The following is a 24,426-nucleotide window of genomic DNA, read 5'->3' as shown; positions in this document are numbered from 1 at the left end:
TCTTGGGATAACTGGGCTGTGAGATATCAAGATGTCACTTCTCTGCCCTTTCTCCAGGAGCAGAGAGAGTTGCTAAATATTCATTCATCCACTTATCTGTTCAACTCTTCATCCACCACACAATTATTAAGTGACTATTCGAATCCCCCAAAGAATGGGACTTTGACATTCTCAATCCCGAAAATCCTTTGAGCCATTTTAGAGCTCAAAGCCCTGATGATGATGATGATGGTGGTGGTGGTGGCTGCTGTGTCCTCAGGGTCATCTCTCTGTCCCCCTCAGGACTTTGCATTCATTATTAAAATCCCTTGCAGAAACCCTAGGAGTTATTTCCCCTTCTCAGGAAATACATTATTTCCCCTTCTAGAGATGATGAAACTGAGGTTCAGAGGGAGTCAGTGATTTGCTCAATAATGCACACTTGATAAGAGACAAAGCTAGAATCTGAACATGGGCCAAGCCTGACTTCAAAGCTAAGATTCCTTCTTTTACGGCCTGTGGCCTTTAGATTAGGTGTTGGGCAAACTCCAGCCCCCGGGCCCAATCCAGCCGCTGCCTGTTCTTATATGACCGGGAGCTGGATTTTACATTTGAACCCCAATTAAGTGAAATGTTTCTTTCTCCAAAAATTTCCAATTTTCCCAATAGACCTGTGTTACAAAAAACTGTGCTCAATTGTTATTATATTTTCAATGTCATCAATACAAATTTTGCTAAAATTGGTTTTCTCTCTTTTTACTTAAAGTATCTAAATGATATCATTGATTCTGGCTCTTGGCCCACAAAACCTAAAATATTTATCATCTGGCTCTTTACAGAAAAAGTTTGCTGACCCTGGATTTAGATGATGACCCTAAACTTCCTAACCACCAACTATATGTCAGCCAAAATAAAAATATTTATTGTTTTGCCATGTAAAGTTGGGGAGGCATATGTTAAGAGTCTCCACATTTAGTATACTTAAATAACTCTTGCATATGAAGGGGAAATAAGAATTAAAATGGTGAAAAATCGGGAAGGAAAACCAAATGACAAAGAATGCCCATGCACTGAGAGCTGTTCCTAAGCATGGTACTTGTCGAATGAATGTCTAGATAAGGACTGTATTTGGCTAATTGAGTATATTTTGAACTGGATCCTGACTGCCTGATAATGTTCCCCAGAATGTGCTAGCTTTGTGGTTTCAGTTATGCCCACGAATGAACTGTGTGAAGCCTCCACCAAAAATGAAAACCCTCTTCCTCTTCATATGACAGAGTCCCCAGCTGCCTGGCACTCATCAGAGGGTCCAGACCAAAAATAAGTGATGAATCAACACCCATTTATTCTCACCCACTCTTCTGCTGAGCTGGGAACCGTAAACTATTTGGCAAGGGCCATCTGAGCAAGAAGCGAGTTTTCAGTCTGTCTGTCTGTCTCCCAAGTTCTGTGGAATGAAATTTCCAGCCCTTTTCCTCCCACACAAAAGGAAATTGCTCTCAGTCAACCAAACTACATCTAGATGGATATCACCACAAAGGCAGTGGGGCTTCCAGCTCCAAATTTCCAGATGTTGCTTAACATGGAAGTAGGGAAAGGGAGAGGGATATAAATGTGCCGGGATTTGTATGGGGAGCATCGGTTGGCACTCCGCAATGTATGGAAGGAAGTAGAGGGGCATGATACCAGAAAGGCAATTTGTAGTGATTGTGTAGAGCTTTAAACCCAGGCTCCAGGTTGGACATGGGGGCAATGGGGAGCTATTACTGGTTCTTGAGGTGAGGAGTACTATGTCCTGATTTATCCTGTAGGGAGCCGACTCTGGCGGCAGTGTGGAGGAAGGAAAGAGAGCTCTGTGCTCACAGATCTTGATCTCAACCTTCTTATCTGTCAAGCGCCCCTCAGGGGAGTGTCTGTTCTCTCGCTTTCTCCTCAGCATCCCTGGCTCTTGGCCCGTTACCGCCAGTAGCCAGGCCCTTTTAGCAAACAATGTCACTGACATTTTATGAAAACAAGATGTCTGCATAATGAGCTCTGTCAACATGTGTCAGGAACCAATTTGCTCATCTGGTCTCTGAGCTATTTTCCATGAGGGTGTCCTGAGTGTGTCAGCCTGGAGACTGGACAGAGATGGATGGTGGTAGACCCTCAGCCACCAGGGACAGGCTGGCAACCATGAGTCAGAATGCACAGCCCCTGCTCGGGAGCCTTTTTCTGTGCAAACTTATTCTCCAACCACAATCTTTGGTACTGAGGTTTGCAATTTCTAAACTGTGGTGAATGGGTAAGAGGGGAATTCTCTATACATGATGGAATATTATTCAGCCAAAAAAAGGAATGGAGTTCTGGTACGAGGGACAACATGGATGAACCATGAAGACATCATGTGGACTGAAACAAGCCAGAGACAAAAGGACAAATATTGTATGGTCTCACTGATATGAAATCATCAGAATCAGCAAATTCATAGGGTCTGAGACTAGAGTACTGGTTACCAGGGGACGGTGTGGGGGTAGGGAATAGGGAGTTAAGGCTAAAATGTACAAGCCTTCTATTTGGGATGATGGAAAAGTTTTGGTAATGGATGGTGGTGATGCAGCACATCATTGTGAATGTAATTAATCGCACTAAATTATATATTTGAATGTGGTTAAAAAGGAAAGTGTTAGGTAGAAAAAAAAAGAGGAGTGCTCTCTAGTCAGATTGCCTGGGTTCATAACTGTGATTTTGGGCAATTTACCTAACCTCTCTGTGCCTCAGTTTCTTCACCTATCAAATGGGGATACTAATAACACCCTCATAGGGTTGTTGCATGGATTAAATGAGATAACGAGATTAACAGACTTAATAATAGGGTTCAATAGTGATTAACTAAAATCTCCTATTACTTTTCCCTCAGCCTCCCTTATAGATGAGAAACCCAAAGCTCAGAGAGGTTAAACCACTTCCCCAAGATGACAAAGACATGTGGAATTAGGGTTTGATTCTGATTTGGAGGCCTGAGTTTCCTTTTCATGACACCATGGAAATCATGGTTAAAAGCATGTCAGCTACCAAGGGGTTATTCACATCTTGGTTCTCCCCATCTGGGCAAGGTCAGAGAACTGAGTTGTGTGAGTTATTCTGTTCATCTGTTACCACCCCAACCCAGCTACAATTAGACCCTAGCTTGGTGGGCCTGCTCCTCTCCTCTCTAAATCCACCCCCTTGAGACAGTGGTTCTCAGAATTGAGTAGACCTCAGAATCCCCTGGAGGGCGTATTAGAACAGATTGCTGTGTGTCACCTCCAGAGTCTCTGATTCAGTAGGTCTCAAGTCAGGCACCAGAATTTGCAAATTCCCAGAGGATGCTGATGTGGTCAGGGGACCACACTTGAGAACCACGGCTGTACACCTAACATGGTTAATTTCATGTGTCAGCTTGGCTAGGTTATGGTGCCCAGTTGCTTGGTCAAACACTGGCCTAGAGGTTGCTGTGAAGGTATTCTGTAGATGGGACTAGCAGCTACAATCCATTGACTTGAAGGAGGTTACTTTTGATAATGTGGGTGGGCCTCATCTAATAAGTTGGAGGCCTTAAAAGCAAATAACTGAAGGTTCCAGAGGAAGAAGAAATTCTTGCCTCAAGACCATAACCTCTACTCCTCTCTGAGTTTCCAGCCGGCTGGCTTCCCCTATGGATTTTGGACTCGAGACTCCAGCATCACTTTTATTAGAATTTCTAGCCTGTTGGCCTGCCTGTGGGTCACTTGCCACCCCTCCCAATCACATGAACCACTTCCTTAAAATAAATCTCTTACACACTCATATATCTTGATGGTTCTGTTTCCCTACAGAACCTGGACTGATTCAACGGTGTTAAAAATCGACCTTATATGTGAGCTCAGCAAAACTGATAGCACCAATTTGGTTCAGTTACAGCAAAAGCTAACTTGAATTCCTGAAATGCTCAATTTCTAGGCTATTTTTCTGAAAGTGTGATGTCATTCTCAGGTTATTTCCCTTGTTATGATGGTCAAGTGTAAGTTCATTGGGTCTATTTCAAAAGGCATAGAGTAAAAGAATTTATCATTAGCATATCTGCTGGTTCTTTTTCATCCTTCCAATTATCTAAAACCAGAGCTGGCTGAAAATCTTTCCAATATTTACCACATAACCTGATTCACAAACTATTTACCCCTTGGTGGAGAGGGGGTGTGGGACAAACTTTTCTTCCATAGGTGTAACAAATGTGGTTTTATCCTGCACCAGTGAAGTTTTGCCCTGTCCCCATTCAAATGTAACAAATTCTTAATTAAAGGCGTCTGAATGAGAGGGTTTTGATATTCTGTACCTTGGGCTTTTGCCATGGTAAACACCTGCTTTGAGAAAGCTGAGGAACATTTTTGAGTCGATTGTTTCAAAAGCTAAGACCCTGCTGGGTTAAATCCCTCAGTCATGGTGGGTTCAAATCATGTCAGCAAATTCTTTGACATTCTTCCTACCAAGCTGGAGTCTAAGTCCCTTCCTTGGAATATGGTTAGCTTCAGTGACTCACCTCTATAAAACAGAATATGGCAGAAGCGATGTTTTATAACTCCTGAGGGTAGGTCATAAAAGGCAATGCAGCCTCCACTGGGCTCTCTCAGTTCACACATATTGGGAGCCCTGAGCTGACACCAAGGAAGTCCTACTATCCCGAGGCCTCCATGCTAGGGTGGTCGGGTGGAGAAACTATATAGTCAGAGAGGGAGCTCCCCAGCACACCCCTGTTGGTCCAGTCTCCAGCCTCCAGCTGCCCAAGATGATGCCACATGGAGCAGAGACTAGCAGCCTGCCATGGGCTCTGCCTCAAAGGCTAATTCATGAGCAAAATACATGTTGTTTTAAGCCCCCAAGCTTTGGGTGGTTTGATATGCAGCATAAGATAACAGAAACATGAAAAGTGGACACACAGAATGATGACAACTTATGAAATGGAAGTAACCAAAACACAAAGTGTTTTAGGCAAAGCAGATTAAGGACAGCGGTCAAGAGTTCCACGCCCAAAGAGCTTTCTCTAAGGACCCAGCTGTGTCAGCCTTCAGAAAGGGATCAGCACACACAAATAACCCTCTCCACTAGCAATCCTCTATCAGTGTTGCCAGAAGTTCCTTCCCAATCTGGCCGTTTTATTCTGGAAGGCTCTTATCCGAAGGCCTACCCAGTCTAAACCCAGAGTGCCTTGTGAAAATCTCACTATAACACTACAGTAAATATTAACACAAGGGCCTTGAATTCAGACGCTGGTTTCTTTCCAACACAAATACTCAACAATTTACAAACAGCATCTCCCCATTTCCTCTTATGGTGATTATTCACCCTCTTTGCTTTGCAACCTCATGTATCCCAGAGTCTTTCTTCTTTTTCTTTTCTGGCCTCATGTCGTCTCTGGCGAACTTAGCATTCCTGTGCTCTGCTGCCCACCCCCATCTTGTCTTCCTGAGGTTATTTACGGTAGTGTCGGGTAGGCTGGGTGTGCAATGGTTAGGGGCACAGGCTTTGGAAGGAAGTTAGTGCCATGGCTGTGACAAAGGGCAAGACCTCTCTGAGCCTCAGTTTCCCGGTCTGTAACACATGCTAGGCCTTGGTCCATGGAAAATGCTTTAACCCCCATCCCACCTTATCCCTCCTCCTGGGGCAGGTTATATAAAATATGGGGCTTTTGGCCATGCGAGGTAAAATGTGAGACTTTTCTAAGTAAATCTCCTATACTCTCTATTTGGAGAAGGGGGGAAATAAAACCAGGGAGGCTTCATAAGTGCTACACTTCTAAGAGAGAGAGCTTCAGCTTGGGGTGTTCTCTAATCCAGCTGTGACAAGCACGTGTGCCAAGATGGGCTCTCCTCAAAAAGGTCCACAAGCTGAGAAGGAAAAACAGCTGTGGTTATTTCTACCTCAACAGCCTTGCATGGAGCCTGGAGCTGCTGGAAGCTCAGGAAGTGGGAGCTCCTATTATTTGGAAGCTGTGTGGGGTGTGGGATGAGGCAGGCTTGGCTTACTCACTTACCAGCTGGTGACGAGACAATTTCCCCATCTCTTTCTCTCTGTATTTTTGTCTGTGATCCACAAGCAGGAAATACATTTAGGTCCTGATCTAGCGCACGCACACACACACACATACCTGAAACAAAGCTTGAGAAAAATGTCTATTACCCCTGAAGCAATCTTCTTCAACTAAAAACAAATGCTGCTTGTAATTTGCTAGATCAGTTCTACTACCCACTAATGGATTGTGGCCTGAAGTTTGAAAATAGTTTTACTTTGCTAAGGATTTAATTTCCTCATCTGTAAAAGAAGGATAATATAACTTTGGTTTAAATGAAATAGTAGACACAAAGCCTTAGTGCCTGGCACAACTTAACAAATGGCAGATGATGAGGAGGACATCATCATCATTAAGCCTAGAATAGGCAAATAAAACTGGATAAAACCAAAGTAATTAATAAAAAGCTAACACTTTTTTTTAAAAATGGCTCTTCAAGTCCAGGGGGTTGGCAAACTACATCCTGTAGGCCAAATCCAGCCCACCACCTGTTTTTGTAAATAAAACTTTGTCAGAACACAGCCGTGCTAATGCTAGTTTGTTTAGGTATTGTCTGTGGCTGCTTTTGTGCTACAACAGCAGAGGTGAGTAGTTGTGACAGAGACTGTCTGGCCCTCCAAGCCTAGTTGTGACAGAGACTGTCTGGCCCTCCAAGCCTAAAATATTCATGATCTGCCCTATACAGAATGTTTGCCAACCCCTGTTCCAGTCAGTGGAATATTACGCAGCCATTCCCACACAGCCACAAAAAAAGACTATGTGACAACATGGAAAGTATTTATGGTATAAAAAGTGGAATTCAGGTAATTTTCTTTGGGTAAAATAAAAACACCTTTAATATCCTTAAAATGTCACCACCATAAGGAAGGGGACAGGGGCAGATGCCTGGACGCTCGATAACCATGGGGATTTTGCAGAGTTGCTTCCCAGGATCCTGCCCATAAATGACGGAGCAGGTAGGAGAGTGGGGAGCTGGGATTCCTTGGCCAAAAGCCCCCCAGAAAGGAGGTGGCAGCGGGTTTGTTTCTGGATCTCTCACTCTCCTGACCTCCGGCCCAGCCGGGGCCCACAGGGGTGGGTGGTAGTTTCAAATTCCCAGAGAATGGACGGACAGGAAAGCCAGCCTGCTGAACCCACAAACCAAACATCTGCTTTGACAAAGACTTGGAAGTTCCTTGCCCACAAATATGTACCTCATTGGGGCTAGAGTCGGGCTGAGCCCGCCAGCTGCTATGTTTCCATTGGAGAGGCAGACTTTTGGTGGGAGGGTGGAGACCCAGGCCCCCCTCCCCCTCCTCCATGCATTCTTGTGGGGAAATGGGGGCCCAGGAGCCAGACTGTTCTCCCTGAGTCCTGAAGGGTAATCTGGGACGGAGTTACCCAAACTTTATGACTGCAAAGAATATCTCGATTTCTCTCAATTTTTCTCTTCCTTCTTGTCTCTCATTGGGTGCAATCGCTTGGCTGAAGAAGAGGGTGGTGTGGGGAAGGGACAAGCAAGGCAGGGGAGGCTCCTAGTGGGAATAATTAATACCGAAGAGTGGAGAATATATTAAATGCTATGTTCTGGCTTTTTTCCCCTCTTTCTTTAGTTACAAGCTTGGAGTGTGGAGAAGGGCGGAAATTCCTGGGCAAAATGACCATGCCCGGGAAATCTGTATATTTAATTTCCAAGCAAATATCCAGTAAGCCCTGTAAATGCAGGGAAATGGTTTGGTGGAGCTGTTAGCAAGCAGAGTCATCGCCTGTGGTATAGGCACCATAAATTCCATCCAGGATGGAGGTGGGGAATGTGTGTGGGGGGGACTCGGAAAGTGGATGCAGGGTTTCAGCCAGGTTGCTGGGGTTTTCCTGCCCTCCCCACTGGCCATGGAACACTGAAGCTCCCAAGACATACAGGAAGCCACTGCGAGTGGAATGGGAGTGGGGCAGGAAAGACCTTCTGTTGTTCTTGGCACGCACATAAGAGGCCCCCCAAATTCTTCCCTGGGCTGGGACTGTGAGCTACTGCAAACAATTGGCTCACCCCACACAGACAAACACACCCAGACCCACCCTGGCTCTGTGGTCACCTGTCCAGCCCCATCCCAGAACCGCTGAGGTGCCATCCTGCTGGTGGCATCCCTGCCCCACCACTCTCCAGCCAGCCAGTTACCCTCTCTGAGCCTCAGGCTCCACATCTGTAAAATGGGTATAAGAACACTGATCTTCTCACTCATTGTTTTGAGGATTCAGAGATTGAGTAGGTGAAGAGAGCTTGCTCAGCGCATGCTGGCTAGTAACTGTTAGTTCCCTCATCCCCTTCCCCAGGCTTAGGTGGTCTCCCTCCACCCCTACCCAGCTTGCCACAAACGGACACACGCGTACCTCCCCACCCATGCACACACACAGTGAGGCAAGTAAAGAAAAGAAGGGGAGGCTGAATGTTTTCTGTTAATTGGCCTCGTTGATTTAACGGGCATTATGTGGGTGAGTTATTACCTGGGACTTTTCTGCAGTGGTATTTCCTTATGCAGAGGGAAGCTTCTGGAAGCTCAGTGGCCAAAGACATTTCCCATGGTGTCCCTGCCTCTCCTGACTTCAGGCTAATAATTGACTTTTGGAGGCCTGCTCTGAGGTGGGAGAGGTCACTTCTCAAGCAGACAGATGGACCACGACTAATTTTAGGCCACCAGTCCACGGGTCTGTCTGAAGGCCTTGGGTTTGAGAGCTGGGGTGGGGCTAACTGCATTCAGGTCGGTGTAATGGGACAGACCCAGCTGTTTTTGGGCTGTTTCGATGGGAAGGGCCCAGGCAGCACTGCTCCCGGCAACCTGGCTGGCCCTGTGCTATCTGGCTCCACTCAAAACTCGGCTCCTCAGCAGAATTTCACACAGGCAGACTTGGAAAAGGATTTGGCAATGGCTGCTCCTCTGGTCTGAATAACCATTTCCTCTGGGGATGGTTTGGTGGAGGGGTTGGGGTAAGAGGCTGCGGCAACCCAACCCCACAATCGCTTCCTTCTGAGCCTCTCCCAAGGTCTCAGAGGAAGGCCAGCATCATAAGAGGCTGACACAGCAGCGTGTCGGAGCCAAGTGAGCTCAGGAGAGAACTGCCTGATAGTGAGGACGGCTTTTAGGGAAAAGCTGGGAGCTTGTGGGCCTCAGAATCCTGAGAGTTAGAGGGTGGGTCAGGGAAGGGGGTGTTGGGTTGGGGTATAAAATAGTGTTAGATTCTGTGCCTGTGTTTCCAGAACTTTCCCCATTCTCAAAGTTGAGTTCCTTGGAGATAGTCCCCCCTGCACCCCACCCCTTCACAAAGCCAAGAGGCTAGAGAAATCCGGAAAACCGCCCATGTTATCATCACTTAGACACTCACTTTATACCCAATTGGTGATATCATTTTTGCTGAGCTTATTTATAAAATAATTTGAGAACATTTGGTTCTCAAATGTGTCCCCAGAACAGTACTAGCATCACCTAGGAACTTGTTAGAAATGCAAATTCTCAGACCCCACCCCAGAGTTACTGAGTGGGAAACTGCCCAGCCATCTCTGTGTCAACCTGCTTTCCAGAGGATTTTGCTTTAAGAAGTACTGCATTAGCCTACTAAAGGCTGTGAGAAGTCCTGCTGTAAAAATCCACTTCATTTTATTCACCTTCATGTCTTCCAACCTTACATGGCCTCATAATCCTTTCTTACGGCATAATATCGATTAGCTTTCCAAAAAACAAGCTGTAGGACACAGGAAAGAATGTGGACTTTGAGGTCTGACAGATGTTACTTTGAATCCCAGTTTTGAGCTCCAGCAGCCTGGGAAGCTGCAACCTCTTTGCATCACCCAGTTGCTGTGAGCTTTAAATAAAACAATAAAGTACTGTAGTACTTATAGTGTCCTTGCTTCAGAGCAATACTCTCCAAATTGTAGCTGCTGATGGCAATACAAACAGCCATTATGATGATAAGCAGTCATGTGATCCCAATACAATTCCTGTATAATATTTTTGTCATGTGTCTCTCTTTTTGCCCTCCATTTGTCTCATTAATCCTTGTTTAGATTTGGGGTTTCTGGCTAAGTCCCTTCACACACCTGGGTTCTCAAGCTGGTGTCCTGACCACTGCTAGCCAAATCCACTGCCCTTCAACAGGGGAGCAAAAATCAGGCTTCCTGCCTGATGCCTGGCTGTGGCAAATGTCGGTTCTACGAGTGCCTGGGCACACAGATCCGCTTGACGCGGCACTCATTAGGGTAAGGCAGTGCCGTTCAGGGTGCAGAGCTCAGGTCTGCGCTAAGGTGGCTTGCTGGTGACACACAGTCTGGGCTCTGTTGGGGCTGTCTAGCTGCCTTTTCCTATTAGGATTCACTCTCCTGCTCCACAGGGATAAATGGAAAGTTAAATAAGACAACCCATGCTTCTTTCTTTCTGGAACAATAACCAGCAGGGTTTCATAAACCAGCACCATGTGGTAGGGAGGATATTGGCCTTGGTGTCAGCAAATCTGAACTCTCATTCCAGCTCTGCCCCCTTCAAAGCTGTGGGACCTTGGAAAGGTCACCTAACTTCTTTGAAACTCAGACTTCTCACCTGTAAAATGGGGTTGGTGAAATTCATTCTACTGGGCAACTTTGAATCAAACAAAGTCCGGGCAGGTATGAGCAGAGCATTTAGAACTGAGCAAGGGGCTTGTAATTGTGGAAATGGAATTTCACCATCCTCCTGGGCAAAATGTCCATCCAAATTGTTCCCGTTTTTCAAGGTCCAATTTAGGTCAAACATTCATTCATTCATTTGTTAATTCATTCATGTGTCACATATTTATTAAGCACCTATTGTATATGACACATGCTGTTGATAAAGAGATGAATGAGACAAGACCTCAGCATCTAGAGGAGATGATGGAAATTGAAACATCTGTTACATAATTAGCTACTAAATTAAAATTGTGAATAGGGCAATGAAGGAGAAGTCTGCCTTCCCCAGCCAGCCCAGCCCAACACTGGCTTTCTTCAGATTCCGTATCTTATTTTCTGACCTTAGACTTGCCATTTACAGTCCAGTATTGTTTAAACGCTTCCAAAGTGACAGAAAGGTTTCCTAATGTTGAACATAGGCAAGGACCCAGGATCTCAAGCTGCCTTTACCCCAGTTCCATGTTGAACAAATATTTGGGACTCAATAAAGGATAAAATATGTCCTCAGCTCAGCACATCTGCCTTCAGGAACGGCAATGAAAACAGAAACTTTTGCAAATGGCACCACGACTTAAAGAGGCCTCCTTTCGATTTGAGACTCCCCTGTATTTAAGATTTAAGGATAGACAGCTATTTGAGGGTGTATATAGAGCAGGAATGGAGGAGGAGACCAGTTTATGAAACATGGTAGCTGGATCTACATTTTCTTTTTCTTAGTCCGTAGGACACGTATTCTTCCTGAGAAATGGGTCTTTTAAACATCATTGCCAAATGTGTGGTAGAGGCAATCCATGTTGATCTTTTAGAGTTCTCTGATAAAAGAGGATGGGGCCCTAGTTTGGCTGGACAGCAATCCTGGATGCAAATGCTAACAAGATGAGGGACTAGCCCAGCGCCCTCTGAGTGTGGCAGCAGCTTCACTGGGGCTGGGTTGTCTGGCTCACCCTGGGACTGGCAGCCTCTCCCCAGGAAGGCAGGTAAAGTGCTTGAAAACCCCATGTATTGGGGACTTTTGTCTCCACATGCCAAATGGATACAAATGAGGCCCTTGGCTGATGGGGGTGAAGCTCCTGGCTGATGGAGAAGGGTGGGTGGCTGGGAGCTACAAAACTTAGTGGCCACCAGCCCCATGTGGTGCCCGTCTTAAGCTATTCCTCTTGCCTCTTGGGGTGCAATTTAAGGCAAACCAACCCTGAGGCTTTCATCTCCCAAACCCAAGACCTGCCTCCAGTGGCTCACTGCCCAACAGCCCATTTCCTTATTCCTACTCAGGGAACTTTAGAAAGCCAAGTTTGGATCATGGGGCCCTTAGAATGAAGCCTGAACTCCATGGCATCCTTGGAGATGGCGCCAGAGTCTTCTGCGTGTTTGATACCCTGGTGCTTGGCATAGAACACAAGCTAGTCAGTGTTTGCCTGATGAATCAATGGATGGCATGAGTCCTTAGGAAGGTCCCACCTCCTGACCTTGCCAGTCCTGTGGCCCCCAGTACCCCCAGCACATCACACCAGTCTTGCAGGACTTCTTTCGATCCTTTCACTGCACCATACTCTAACTCAAAGTCTTTTTTGCACATGCTCATCACTTTAAGGGGGACATGCATCATCCCCTTAAGCCCAGATAGCTCCTGGTAATTCTTCAGAGTCCAACCTGTGTCTCACCTCCTCCTGGAAGCCTCCCCTGACTCCCTATCCAAGGCTGCATGCCCTTTCTCTAAGCTGTGACTGCTTGGTCCTCTCTAGAGCAGTGAGTGAGCTTGTATTATTTTCCACGGGACAGTGCCTGGCACAGAGAAAGTGAGCCATGGATATCTGCTGAAAGCATAAAAGCATGAACGAATGTATGAACAAGGGAACCAAGCCAGGTGATGGGGCTCCGATGGCGCAGGCCCCCAGGGCCTGGACCCTTTTGGTCACACCCAGAGGCATGGGAGAGACTTACGTATTCCACTTCTTTGGAGGGGTCGCCGAGGCTGCCATTGGTGGTTGGGGCGGCGGACTCCGCGCCCTCTGGCTTCTCCTGCTGTTTCCCCTCCTCCTTGGGCAAGCCACCCTGCCCCGGGAGGGCCACTTCGCCCACGCCCAGCGCCTCGCTCTTATATTGCTTGACAAATTCTTCCATCAGCTTCACCTCGTTTTCCACAAGTCCGCGGCAGCGGGAGGGATCCTGGTCGTAGCTGGGGAGCTGGTGCATGAGCTGGCGCCTGCGGTAGTAAGCGCCCTCGGTGCCCGTCACTGGCTGCTTCTCCTTGGGGATGAGCTCCATGTACTGGAGGCCCTGGGGAGGGGAGGAAGGGCACAAGGCTGTGAGGGTGCAGCGCTACAGATCTCCCCTCCTTACCCCTCCACTCCCCCACCTGCCGAGTGGGGCCTGAAGCAGAAGAGAAAACCATGGCAGAATCCACCTCAAGCTGAAAATGTAGTATTTTCTAACATTACCAACCAACTGGAAGAAAGGCGGTCTTTACTTTTTAACCAGAAGCAATTTTTTTTCCAAATTACAAAAGCAAAGAAGAAAACACAGACTAGAGAGAGAATGTAAAGGGGAAATATGCATCCTCTGCCTTGTGTGTGCTGGAAAGGTCCTGTACCTTGATCTTGGTGCTAGTTCATATGTAAAAATCCATCAAGCGGTACACATAAGACTCATGCACTTACTTACCTGTATGTTTGTTATACTTTGAGTTGTATTTGAAAAGCCCCCTGGGCTCACGGTAACAGATAGTTAATAACTTTGTGTTTGGCCCTTCCTGATCTTTTCCTATCTATATTTATTAAAACTTGTTTGAATATTATTTTCCATGCATGTGTGGGTGAATTGCCATTTAAAATGATTCCCTGATCCGTGGGTTCCTTTCCTTTAAGGATTGTAGGATAGAGGACAATTTTGACATGTGCAAAAGCAATATTTGTTTGAATGTGTAGATGTGAGCTCTGTTCATCAACTAGCTAGATTTCTACTTGTTAATAACACTATTATTTTATAGCTTATTCTCCAAAGACTACTGCAGCTTTCATTTTGGACGGCATTGGAAAGAGAAAAGCCCTCCTCATGGCCTAGATTTTCCATAAGGATTTGAATAAAGATCATTTTGCTTTGTTCTCTGTTTTGCAAGTAATGGTAATATTACGTTTACAAGTATGCTTCCATCACCAAGGGAACGTGGCTACCTTAAAGCCTCTTCTCTAGTATCATTTGCTGGACAGTAGCCAAGCGGTAAGTCTTTTGAAATACGGTGACAGAAGTCATGCAAACCACCTGACCCCAAACAATCTGTGCCCTTCGTGGGACCGTTTCCTCACTGCCCCACAAGTGATATTCTTATTTCTAACTTTGCTCATAGAGTTACCCTCCCTGGAAGGAAAAGCTCTTTTTCGTCTTTCCTGTCCTTACAAGCAGTTCCATAGGACTGAGCCACTCCCTATTCTCTAATAATTTCTAGCATGTTCCATTTAACCTTCCATTCCTTGAGGGCAGGTGATGGCCTTTCTACTCTGGTAGCAAGGGTGAGGGCTCTGGAGTCAGTCTGTCCTGAGCTGAACTCCCAGCTGCACCACATGCGAGCTGCGGGACCACAGCCACGTCGTTCCCTCTCTCTGCTGCAGGGACCCCACATCTTACGGCCACTGCAGGATTAAGTAGCAGATATACAGCGTGCTGCGGTCAATAAGCTCTCCATGTACTGATCTTCCCTTCTCTTTCCTTTTCTTTCTATGACTTTTCTATCTTTTAAAATCTGGGACTGCTGTTATGCTTGCCAGCTACCTACTGCAAAGCAAACTTTCTCAAATGATAAGATGTGTAAAAACCAGGTGGAACGGTTACTAAAAATGTAGGTTCCTAGGCACCAAACCCCTAGCAATTCCAATTCAGTAGGTGAGTTGTGGGGTCGAGTAATCTCCTTTGTTAACCAGAATCCCACACAACTCGGATCCAGAAAGGTGTTCCACGGACCGTGCTTGAACTCCTGTTTCAGTGTGACGCTGGCAGGAAAGCAACTCGTGAGAAAAAAAGAAAACAAAAACTGCAGTTCTCACGCATCCAGGTAGAGACCTGAGGAAAGCTTAGTGACAGGTTCCAGCTTCTTCAGGATTTTGCAGAACCAAAGATTCTCAAAGGAGAAATGTGAATTTTGGTAACACCTGGGAGAGGCCTAAATGAGCGTTTATTCTCCCCCATGTTGGAGTCACCAATTCACTTCCTTGATGAGAGTGATGCAATTTAAGTAGCTGTTCATTTTTAGATTTGTTGGTTTTGCAACATGGATTTTGTTGCCTTCAAAATGGATTATTTTTACTCCATTTACCTCATGGCAATGCTCCTAATTTAAAAAGTCAATCTAGTTTAAAATTGCTTTTCTTAGAAAAGTATAATTAAATCATTATGGGCATAAGGTATTTCATGGTTTATTAATTGAAAAGTATTCAAGGGCACCTTCTAAAGAGTAGAATCGACAAGGTCTCAAGTCAATAACATTTCTACATTGATATCACTCGTAACTGTCTGAATATTAATATGTACACTGATAACTGTCCAATTGAGCCTCTTTCTTTTTCTTTTTTTAAATAAACAGAAATCTTACACGTGGGTGGGTTCCAGAGATGGGAAGATTAGGGAGAGATAAAGGTCAAGGCCATGACGTGAGAAACTGTGGAATGCACATTGTTTATCCTTGACAGCTGTTTTCCATTTCCATGCCCGACCCTGACCTCTGACCCCTGACCCTGACTTCTTCCCTATCCCCCCACCCGCCTTGTTTTGACTGCCCTGGCCCAGGTGGCTGCTGGCTTATTTAGGCTTAGAACCCATCTGCCGCGTGTCTTATCTCTAGGGGCTTGATTCATTTTGGAATTATGGAAATCAACATAGAAATGCATATTGAATTCTGAGGTTCAGGCATCTGCTTTTCGGGAATAGGGGTGATGAATCTGGGGGTGCAGGTACTAGTCTAGAGCCTGGCATCTGCTGGGCTTTGGAATAAATGAATTCTAGATACAGACATTGTTAAAAAAGGAAGAGGCAGGTGACTCGGGGCTCCTGAGGGACTCCAATTGAGGGGTGCCTGGGGTGGCCGTGGATGGCCCATTGGTGGCTCTATCCTAGATTCTGTGGCCACCTGCCTGGGATGCATTCTGGCCTTATAGACTCACAGTATATCCTATTACTTTCTGGAACATTTGCATAAGCCTTAATGCTCTTTAAAATAGATAGCCCTGCAGTGGTGGACAGAACCCAGGGTTGTATGGAAATGTAGGTTCTGGGTCTGGCTCTGCTGCTACTCTCTGTGTAAGACTGAGAAAGTACCTAACTCCTCTGGGCCTCTGTTCCCTAATCTGTGCAATTCGGTGTAGACTCCATCATCATTAGGGTCTTGACCATCATGAGAAGTTCGTGATGACTTCATTTGAGCCTCGCAACTGAGTGAGAGAAGAACGGTGACAGCACGAGTGGGATTTTATAGCTCAGGAAACAGGCCAAAGGAGGGGATGGATTCTGATTGGTCCCAGGCCGAGATCCTTCACCCAACACAAGGAAAAACAAGCCAGAGGGAACCGTGGAGCCAACTACATGTCCCAGAAGGGCACATTCCTGACCGTGTCTTGGGAAGACCAGGGTGCCCAGTGGTTTTTATCGTGGCAGGCAGCTTCTAGCACATATTGCCTAGTCTGAAAAACCTATCCTCAAATCTGAGTGTGCATAAGAATCACTTGCAGACATCGTGAAAGAGGTCCCTGGCCCACTCTCAGATTCTCACTAAGGAGGTCCGGCACTCCCCGGGGAGCCTGATGTGGGACATCCAAGAGTTGGAGCCTTTCTGGGGCTTGACATTAGAGGGCAGCCTGACAGCCAACAGGCTGAGCCAGGGCCCAGGCCCTGGGGAGATGGTCAGGGCACAGCCCCAGGGAGGTGGGTACCCACAGCATCCCCTTCCTAGTTTTTGTCCAGGGCCTTCCCTGCTCCCAGGAACTAAGGAAGGATTTTGCAGAAGTGGAAACAAGAGGTTTTCTCACTCTGCCAGGGTAGGCATCTAGACACGACCAACATCTTACTAACTCCAAGCACTGAAGCAGCCACGGTCCCAAGGCTGGTTCAGCTCATGGGAGAGTAATTGCTTCTCCTTGTGAAGGCTGCCAACTCCCCCAGGTTGAGAGGTTTCAGAAGTAATAAGGCTAATTGATACTTGCCTAAAGCTTATTAATGTGTTCCAGGTATTCCTCTAAGTGCTTTATATGTGTTAACCCATTTTACTTCTCACAGCAACCCTGGGAGGAGGGTACTAATATTACCCCTTAGGAAACTGAGGCACAGAGAGGGTAAGTAACTTACCCAAGGTCACACAGCTGGTACATGGTAGAGACAGGCCTTGAACTCAGTGGTGTGGGTCTAGAATCCATCCTCCCAACCCTTCTAGGAGACAGATGATTTGCAAAGAAGAAAAACGTCTCCAGATCTCTGGAAGAGTTACCCTTTGTTATCATTTTCAGGCGAATGTGCAGTGTAAGCATACCTGGGGCCAGGGCTCCTCATTACCTAGATATCTCTGGCTCTGGCCTTCCAAGGGTCTGCAGCCCTCCCCAGGAAGAAAGGAAGCCCTGTTTTACAAATACATGCCCGTGTTAGAAATCCTGGAGCCTCTCAGCTTATTAGTGGCTCCGTCTGGATGAGCCAGCCAGCCGCCTGCTAATCCTGCCTTCAGCATGTCCTTCTCACAACTCTGTCCTGGCTGTGTTCTGAATAGCAAACTGGTTCCTGGCTAGGGCCCTGGAGACAGGGAGTTTCCCTGCCCAGGGACCCCGTGTTCCTGTTGCAGCTCAAAGCCTCAGCTGGGCACCAGCTCCCTGCCTTTGCACTGCCAAGGCCATGGCGCCCAGCTGCCACTGGACGTGGGCCCTGGGATCACTGGCTTTGCCTGGCTGGCTGGAGACTCCCTCCCAATCCCCATTTATATACCCATGGCAGACACTGCCAATCAGCCATCATACTCGTTCCCACTGAGTCTCAATGAGGGTCTCCAAACCCCCGCCACCCAGCAATCTAGGCAATCTCTATTGCCTGGCATTGACTTGGGAAGGGGATGATGGGGAAAGAGGTTTGTTTCCAACTCAGCTGCCTGATGCTGCTCTGAGCCTGCAAGGGAATCTTCCAGATACCTCTCCAGGAAGTTGACTTAGGTCATGTTCCCAAAACCTTTAGCAAGAGATCTTTTCCCAGACCAGTTAGAAACACTGGTTCAGGTTGTAAGCTTTTCATGAGGACCTTTCAGCTCTCTGCTGTCTGGCTGGTACTTCTTGAGTAGAGAGGTTCCTGGAACCTGGCATTATCAGGAGAGAAACCAAAAGTGCAGAGAGAAAAGTGGAATGGAAAGGTGTTCTGGTTCCTTGGCTTGGGCATTGGAAAGCATGTGGGCTCTGAAATCAGAAGACTGGAACCTGATTCTGCTTTTCCTGATGCTTCTCAAGCTACCAGTTGAGGGCAGTAAGTGGACCTCACCTGACATGTCAACCCTGGTAAATAGAGGCTGCCTGGAGTGCTGTGTTGAGAAGGATTCTGAGGACCGACGGAGGGCTCAATGGGAGATTGTATTCTAACTGATCAGCAATTACGGGTGTGGGAGTAGAGGGTGAGGCATAAGCGAGTGTCAACCTGCAAAAGCATCTTGCAAGCCTCTGTTTGCTCTTCTCTGAGATGGTGATATACTCAGCACATGGGAAGTGGTGATATACCAATGAGATGACGTGCAAAATGCTCAATGGGTGCTGTGTATCATCACCTTCTCCCTCTTGCCTTCCCAAATCCTGGCTGACTTTCAAAGTCAAGCCTGGCACTGTTCTCAGAAGTCTTCCCAAAGAATGCTTACCCAAGGTACCTGTTCCTTCTTGTCTCGCCTTTCTGCCTGCCTAGCTCTTCTGGCATGGCCTGGTGGGGAAGGCCCCAAGCTTTGGAGTCAGGGAGGCTTGAGTACAAGACCTGGCTCTGCCATTTAAATACCTGTTGAATATTTCGTTCGTTGTGACACCTCTCTGAGCCTCAGTTTCCTCATCTGTAAAAGGAGGGTAATAGTAGTACATCCCTAACAGTGTTGGAAAATTAGATGAACTTGTGCATGTAAAGCTCTTAGCCTCGTGCCTGGCATGTAAGCACTCAATAAATGTTAGAGATTAGGTTTATTGTTTCTGGGTTTTAAAGGCTTAAGAATTACACTGGCTTTCACTTTGGTTGGGAAGGATGACAGCAAGATTTACTGCTCTTGCCAAAATATAATCAGTCCTGATCACTTGGTAATTAAAAAAAAAAGTTTGGGGAGGGGTGAATGGGAAGAGAGAGAGCTACCCAGTCTCAGAAATGCAACTTGCCTCTGCAGCCCAGAGTGAGGGCAACCAAGGGCCCTTTATAGCTGTGTGGTTTTATGAGCCAGCATTAATCACTGCTGATGCTGCCTTCTACTGATTAGTCTGGGGCCAAAGCGTTTGGGGTTTTCACCACCCAGTTCCTGATGCCCACAGCCAGCTCTTTTATGAGCTGCTTGCTTTAGTTTAGACAATCTTGGAGACCTCCTTGATAACTTACCCAGACCCGGGCGCTAGAGGCAACCCTGCATTCTTAAACACCTGGCATGTCACGGCTCTGCTGCAGTGCTGATGCCACCCTCTGGCCCAGGACCTTCCCCTCCATAGCCCTGTGAATTTGCAAAGCTGCCTAACTGTTCTGTGTTTCTTTCCACACGGGTCAAAAATCCCTAGCTCTCAGGGCAGCTGAACTCATGAAAGTTAAAGTGCTCTTTTAAAATGTCCTTTCTGCTTTTCAAAAAGTACAGCCTAAACTTTAACATGTTTTTTCTGCTTTTCAAAAAGTACAGCCTAAAAGAAAACTCCTTGCCTCTCTTTCATTTTGTGTGGAAGAGGACTTTTTTGGTCCATTAAGCTCCAGCTTAGAGCTGGGCTTCTTAAACTGTCTATGGTGAAGGATCAGGTTTTTTTGGTTTGTTTGTTTGTTTCCACCTCTTGCAGAAGCTCTGTGATTACGATGCATGTGATTAGTATGTGGCTCATGCTACAATGGATTTCCATGTGAGTCTAACCACAACTGAACTCTGTCAAATAGGATGAGTTTTCTGGTCACATGCTTAGATGCCAATTTCCCACAAAATTCTCTCAACATTTACTCTCAATCCCTGTAAAGACTTTGTCAAATGGCTCCAGTCTGCACACACACTTAGGATGTCACTGTCACTGGCCTGGAGGGTGAGATACCACCAACACTTACCAAGCCTAATGTGTACCATGCACCGAGCTAAGTGCCGGGGATATAAGGGTGCACAAAACAGACTATCTGACCTCATGGGCCCTGCTTCAGTCCGGTGCAGGTGAAAAGCAATAGCTAAGTGAAGAGTTTCGTGAGATAAAAACAACTTGCAATGATCAAGCTTTGAAAGACACAAACAAGAACTGAGATTGACAAAAACATCTAATGGGGATGGGCATGTACTGTAAATTGGGTAGTCAGGGAAAGCCTATCTGAGAACTGAATGTCAGAAGGACCCCAACCTGCAAAGAGCAGGGAAAGGGAATTTCAAGAAGAGAGATGAGCAAAGTACCTGAGCAGGACAAGAGCCTGGAGCATTCCAGAACTGGGAGGAGAAAGGTCAGTGGGGCTATAAGGTACTGAGTGAGGGGGGAGTAGCAGGAGCCATGGGCGGACAAAGGAGAAGGGATCAGATCATGCAGGACTACAAAGGCTCCCCTTTTCTTCCAGTAGACAATTAATGACATGCTAAGCTTGCATCTCTAAAATCTGAGAACTTCTGGTATGTCATTGACTTAAAGAAATCATCTGTGCCGCCTGCTACTTAGAGTGTGGTCTGGGGACGAGCAGCATCACCACCACCTGGGACCATGTCAGAAAGGCAGGATCTCAGGACCTGCCTGAAACCTACTTCATGAATTTTAACAAGATCCCCTGATAATTTCTGTACACACTGAGATTTGAGGACCACTAATCTGGTCCACTGGTTCCTAAATGTGGTTGCATATGGAGTTACCTGGGGAGTTTTTAAAAAATGCTCACGTCTTAGGATTCTGATTCTGGAATCTGGAGATTCTGATTGAATGGTTGGAGCAAGGCCAGGGCATGGGGACTCTTTACAGCTTCCCAGGGAATTGCAGTGGACAGCAGTGAGCACCATTGCTCTGCTCCATCTTTTGGGTAGTGCTGCCTGAATCCTGCATGCAAACGATGAACTTGGCTATGAATGCTTATTTGTTGTCATATACGCACTCTCTGTTCCTTGCTCATTTTTCTTTCTAAGCTAGTAGAAGGGACCCAAATGACTCTGTCAACTCAGTTAATTCATATTAAAGCCTCCTAGAAGGAGCATGTGTTTCACCCAGCAGCTTGAGAATGTGACAAGGCATCTCTTGTGCACCTACGAAGTGCATGGTGCTCCCCCAGGTCCTGATTGGCAGGGGCTGAGACTGGCTGGGGCAGGGGAAATTAAAATGACACAGTGCCAACCCTCACAGCCTGACAGCTGAGGGGCCAGTGAACAAATGTATTTCTACAAAATCTGAGAAGAAGAGGGCAAGTGGGAGAGGTGGAGAAGAATCCATTCCTTTGGCCTGAAGGAACTGGGAAAAAGATTTCACAGGGGAGGGACTGCTTATAAGTCCCAGTGAATAAGCATTGGCCAAAGGGGTTGGACATTCTAGGCCTGAGAATGGCCTGAGGCCAGAGGGAGCAGAAGTTGCCTAGAGCTGGAGAGGATGCTGGCTGAATGGAGAAGTGGTGGGGGCAGGGCGACAGGCCAGAATGCCACTCTAAGGAAGCTGAATTTGGCTCAAGCAGATGGGGGCGGAAGTCAGTAAAAGAGAAGGTAGGGGATTCCTCTGATCCCCCTTCATAGAAGCCAAGACTGTAGGAGATTGACTGGCCAAAGTGGCATAAGACTTTGCTACTGTGTTCTAGATCCTGCAATAGGTAGGGTGAATACATCATTCAAATAGGGATTTTGTTGAAAGGGGAACGGGGCACCACTGAAACTTACCCTGGGATTATAGTGCAAACTGTCCTGGGCAAATGGGCGCATCATCACTCAAGATATACGCCAACCTGTAGTGTTGGAGTTTGGGCCACACGGCAGGCCCCCTGTCTCCTAGTCCCATGGAAAATGATGCTCTTGACAATAGATATTCTTCTTGGGGTTGAGCTGAAGATCACTGAATCTCCATCTGTTTCCCCAGTCCTTGTCAAAGTGGGACTTTTGCAACTGACTGTGACTCAGCACCACCCACACTGTGACCAGCACCTGGCTGCTCAGGGTTATCCCCCAAATCTTTGCAATCACAGGGGCAGGGACGGGTTTCAAACCCAGAGAGTTTGACTCCAGATTCTGTGCTCCTACCCACCAGGTGACAGGGCCTTGGTTCACTCAGAGCAGAGAGGATGTTCCATATCCTCTGCGGATGAATGTCCTAGAGGGGCTCCCGGGGACCTGAACCCCCATCTGGCAAGGGAGGGAAGAGAAGCCTGTGGAGGCCTCTGGGGGAAAGGCAGCTATTGGAGCTGCACATGTCACCCATTCAGTCCACTGGGGAGCACTTTTAATGTCAGCTGGTGCAGAGGCCTGGCCGCAGTGTACTTCTATTTGGACAGTGGGGGACAAACTGGAAATATATATTCAGGAACCACATAGTGCACCAGACCAGGGGGCAGATGAGCTGGTTCCAATTTCAGAATGTTCTGGCACCTGCATAACCCTGTGTCACTTGCTCTCTCTGGGCTTGTGTCCTTGCCATCCTCCTCAGGCTTCTCTAACCATTTGCCTCTTCCCCAGGGTTGTGATAGACCAGTTAGGTTCTCCCTTCAGAGCCCAGGAGACTTCTGAGAGGACTGTTTCTCTGCCCTCCCATTGGCCCAACCCAGGTCACTTTGCGGGGAAATGAGTCTCTCCCAGATGGAAAGAAGCACTCTGAGAATTCCAAATGATAAACCACCCCTGGTTCAGAAGTGGACAGCTTTCAAAGGGGACCTTGAATGACCCTGTACTAGCTCTGGAAGGGTCTTTAGCATTTATAGTTCATAGGCAACTCCCTGCCCATTTCATGGATGAGGAAAACTGAGTCCAGCAAGTCTGCTCTTCAAGAAGAGCTCAAACCAGAGCCACTCCGACCATTTCTGTAACCTTGCCCTCTTCCTGCCCGTGCCATGGCTAATATTTACAAAGGTGGGACAAAACCCACTTGGTTGGCTGGACGCTGTCTTACCAGTTTCTGGGTGACTCCTGGGGGAGCCCACTCATAGGTGATCGTGTCAAAGGTGGGATCTTTCCCAGTGGCAATGGGGTTGGTCATGATCATCCGGTTCCTCTTGTAAATCCGGATACCATCCCCGCCTTTCACCCGGGCCGTGAGGGTGGAGTACTTGGAGTCTGTCAGCAGGCGGCCAATTTTTCGATCGTCATCAAGGTCGGAGCTCAGACAGTGGTCCTCTTGGCTGCATTTGCAGGACTTGCATATTTTCCTGGGTGGGGAGGGGTGGGATAAGTGAGATCAACCTCTGGACAAGAGAGGCAGAGCCGCTAGCCAGTGGCATCCACCCTTTTGAAAGCAAGCTTAAGGTTTAACAGTTAGGAAATTGGAAGGGTTGACAGCAAACAAACAGTAACCCTAGACAAAAAGGCCTTTGGGATTGGGAACTCTGGTTGGGAGAAGCCAGTCTTTCTATCTGTGGGGAGTGTGGGATGTGACTCTTGCTGGGAAAAAGAGTAGCCCACTTTTTCTTCTTGTGGCCATGCTGGCAAAGGCTTGTTCATTCATGAGAGATGATCTAAAGCAGGGATCTGCACAGACTGTGGGTCAAACCCGGCCCACAACTTGCTTTTACAAATAAAGTTTTATTAGAACACGGCTTGCCCATTCATTTACATATTGTCATGGCTGCTTCCACATCACAATGGCAATGTTGAGTTGCTGCCACAGAGAACATCTGGCCCACAAAGCCAAAAAATTTACTACCTGGGCCTTTACGGAAAATGTTTACCGACCCCTGCTCTTAAGAATTATTCAAACTGCTTTTCTAGATTTGTGAGCCTTGGAACTCCAGCAACTTTAAGCTCTTTTAGCACACACGCCGAAGCTAGAATACAGCTGGACATTTTCTTCAAGAAACTTGTGGACAGGACGCAGGGGGAAGAGAAGAAGCTTAGAAAACTCCTCAAGCTGCAGAGATTGATAATCACTGGGCAAGGTTTTGTCATGAGGCTGGGAGGAGGGAAAGCCTCCTGGGGAAGGTTCAAATTCACTTGAAAGCCTGAGAATTAAAAAAATAGTGTTTGGCTGCCTGGTGTCACACTGTGAAGGTTTAGAAATCCAGTGAGTTCCACGGGGTGAGAGGAAAACTGCTCCCTTTTCCGCCTGTCATGGCAGACATGCTGTGCTGTGTCTCAGATATGCAGATGTGATGGAAGAGCTTGTTAAGTGAGCAAGGTCAAGACCTACTACAGGGCTGGGGAAGGCCAGTTAGATGAGGACTCCTCCAGGCGAGACCCAGGGAACTCTCATTTTCTCTTCTAAACTTAGCAGATTAGAAGTTTAGTCATATATTGCAAACATTGATTGTGAGTCTATCGTGGCCTACACCAATGGTTTGTATTCAAGCCAATTTTGCTCCACAGGGGACATCTGGCAATGTCTGGGGACATTTTTGGTTGTCACAA

General features: G+C 46.9%; 1 protein-coding gene across 1 annotated transcript in view; it reads right to left on the bottom strand.

Moving 5' to 3' along the window:
• The window catches only part of LMCD1 (LIM and cysteine rich domains 1), a 63,335-nt gene that overhangs the window by 5,645 nt on the left and 33,264 nt on the right, over positions 1-24,426 (bottom strand). The window contains exons 3-4 of the mRNA XM_037800891.1: positions 22,976-23,231; positions 12,657-12,992 (exon numbers count right to left, since the gene is read on the bottom strand). Of these exons, the coding sequence (XP_037656819.1) occupies positions 12,657-12,992; positions 22,976-23,231 (592 nt within the window). The remainder of the gene's footprint in view (positions 1-12,656; positions 12,993-22,975; positions 23,232-24,426) is intronic.

The sequence above is a fragment of the Choloepus didactylus genome, chromosome 1, assembly GCF_015220235.1.
Source record: "Choloepus didactylus isolate mChoDid1 chromosome 1, mChoDid1.pri, whole genome shotgun sequence".
Lineage (NCBI taxonomy): Eukaryota > Metazoa > Chordata > Mammalia > Pilosa > Megalonychidae > Choloepus > Choloepus didactylus.
This window is presented reverse-complemented; position numbering and strand designations above follow the sequence as displayed.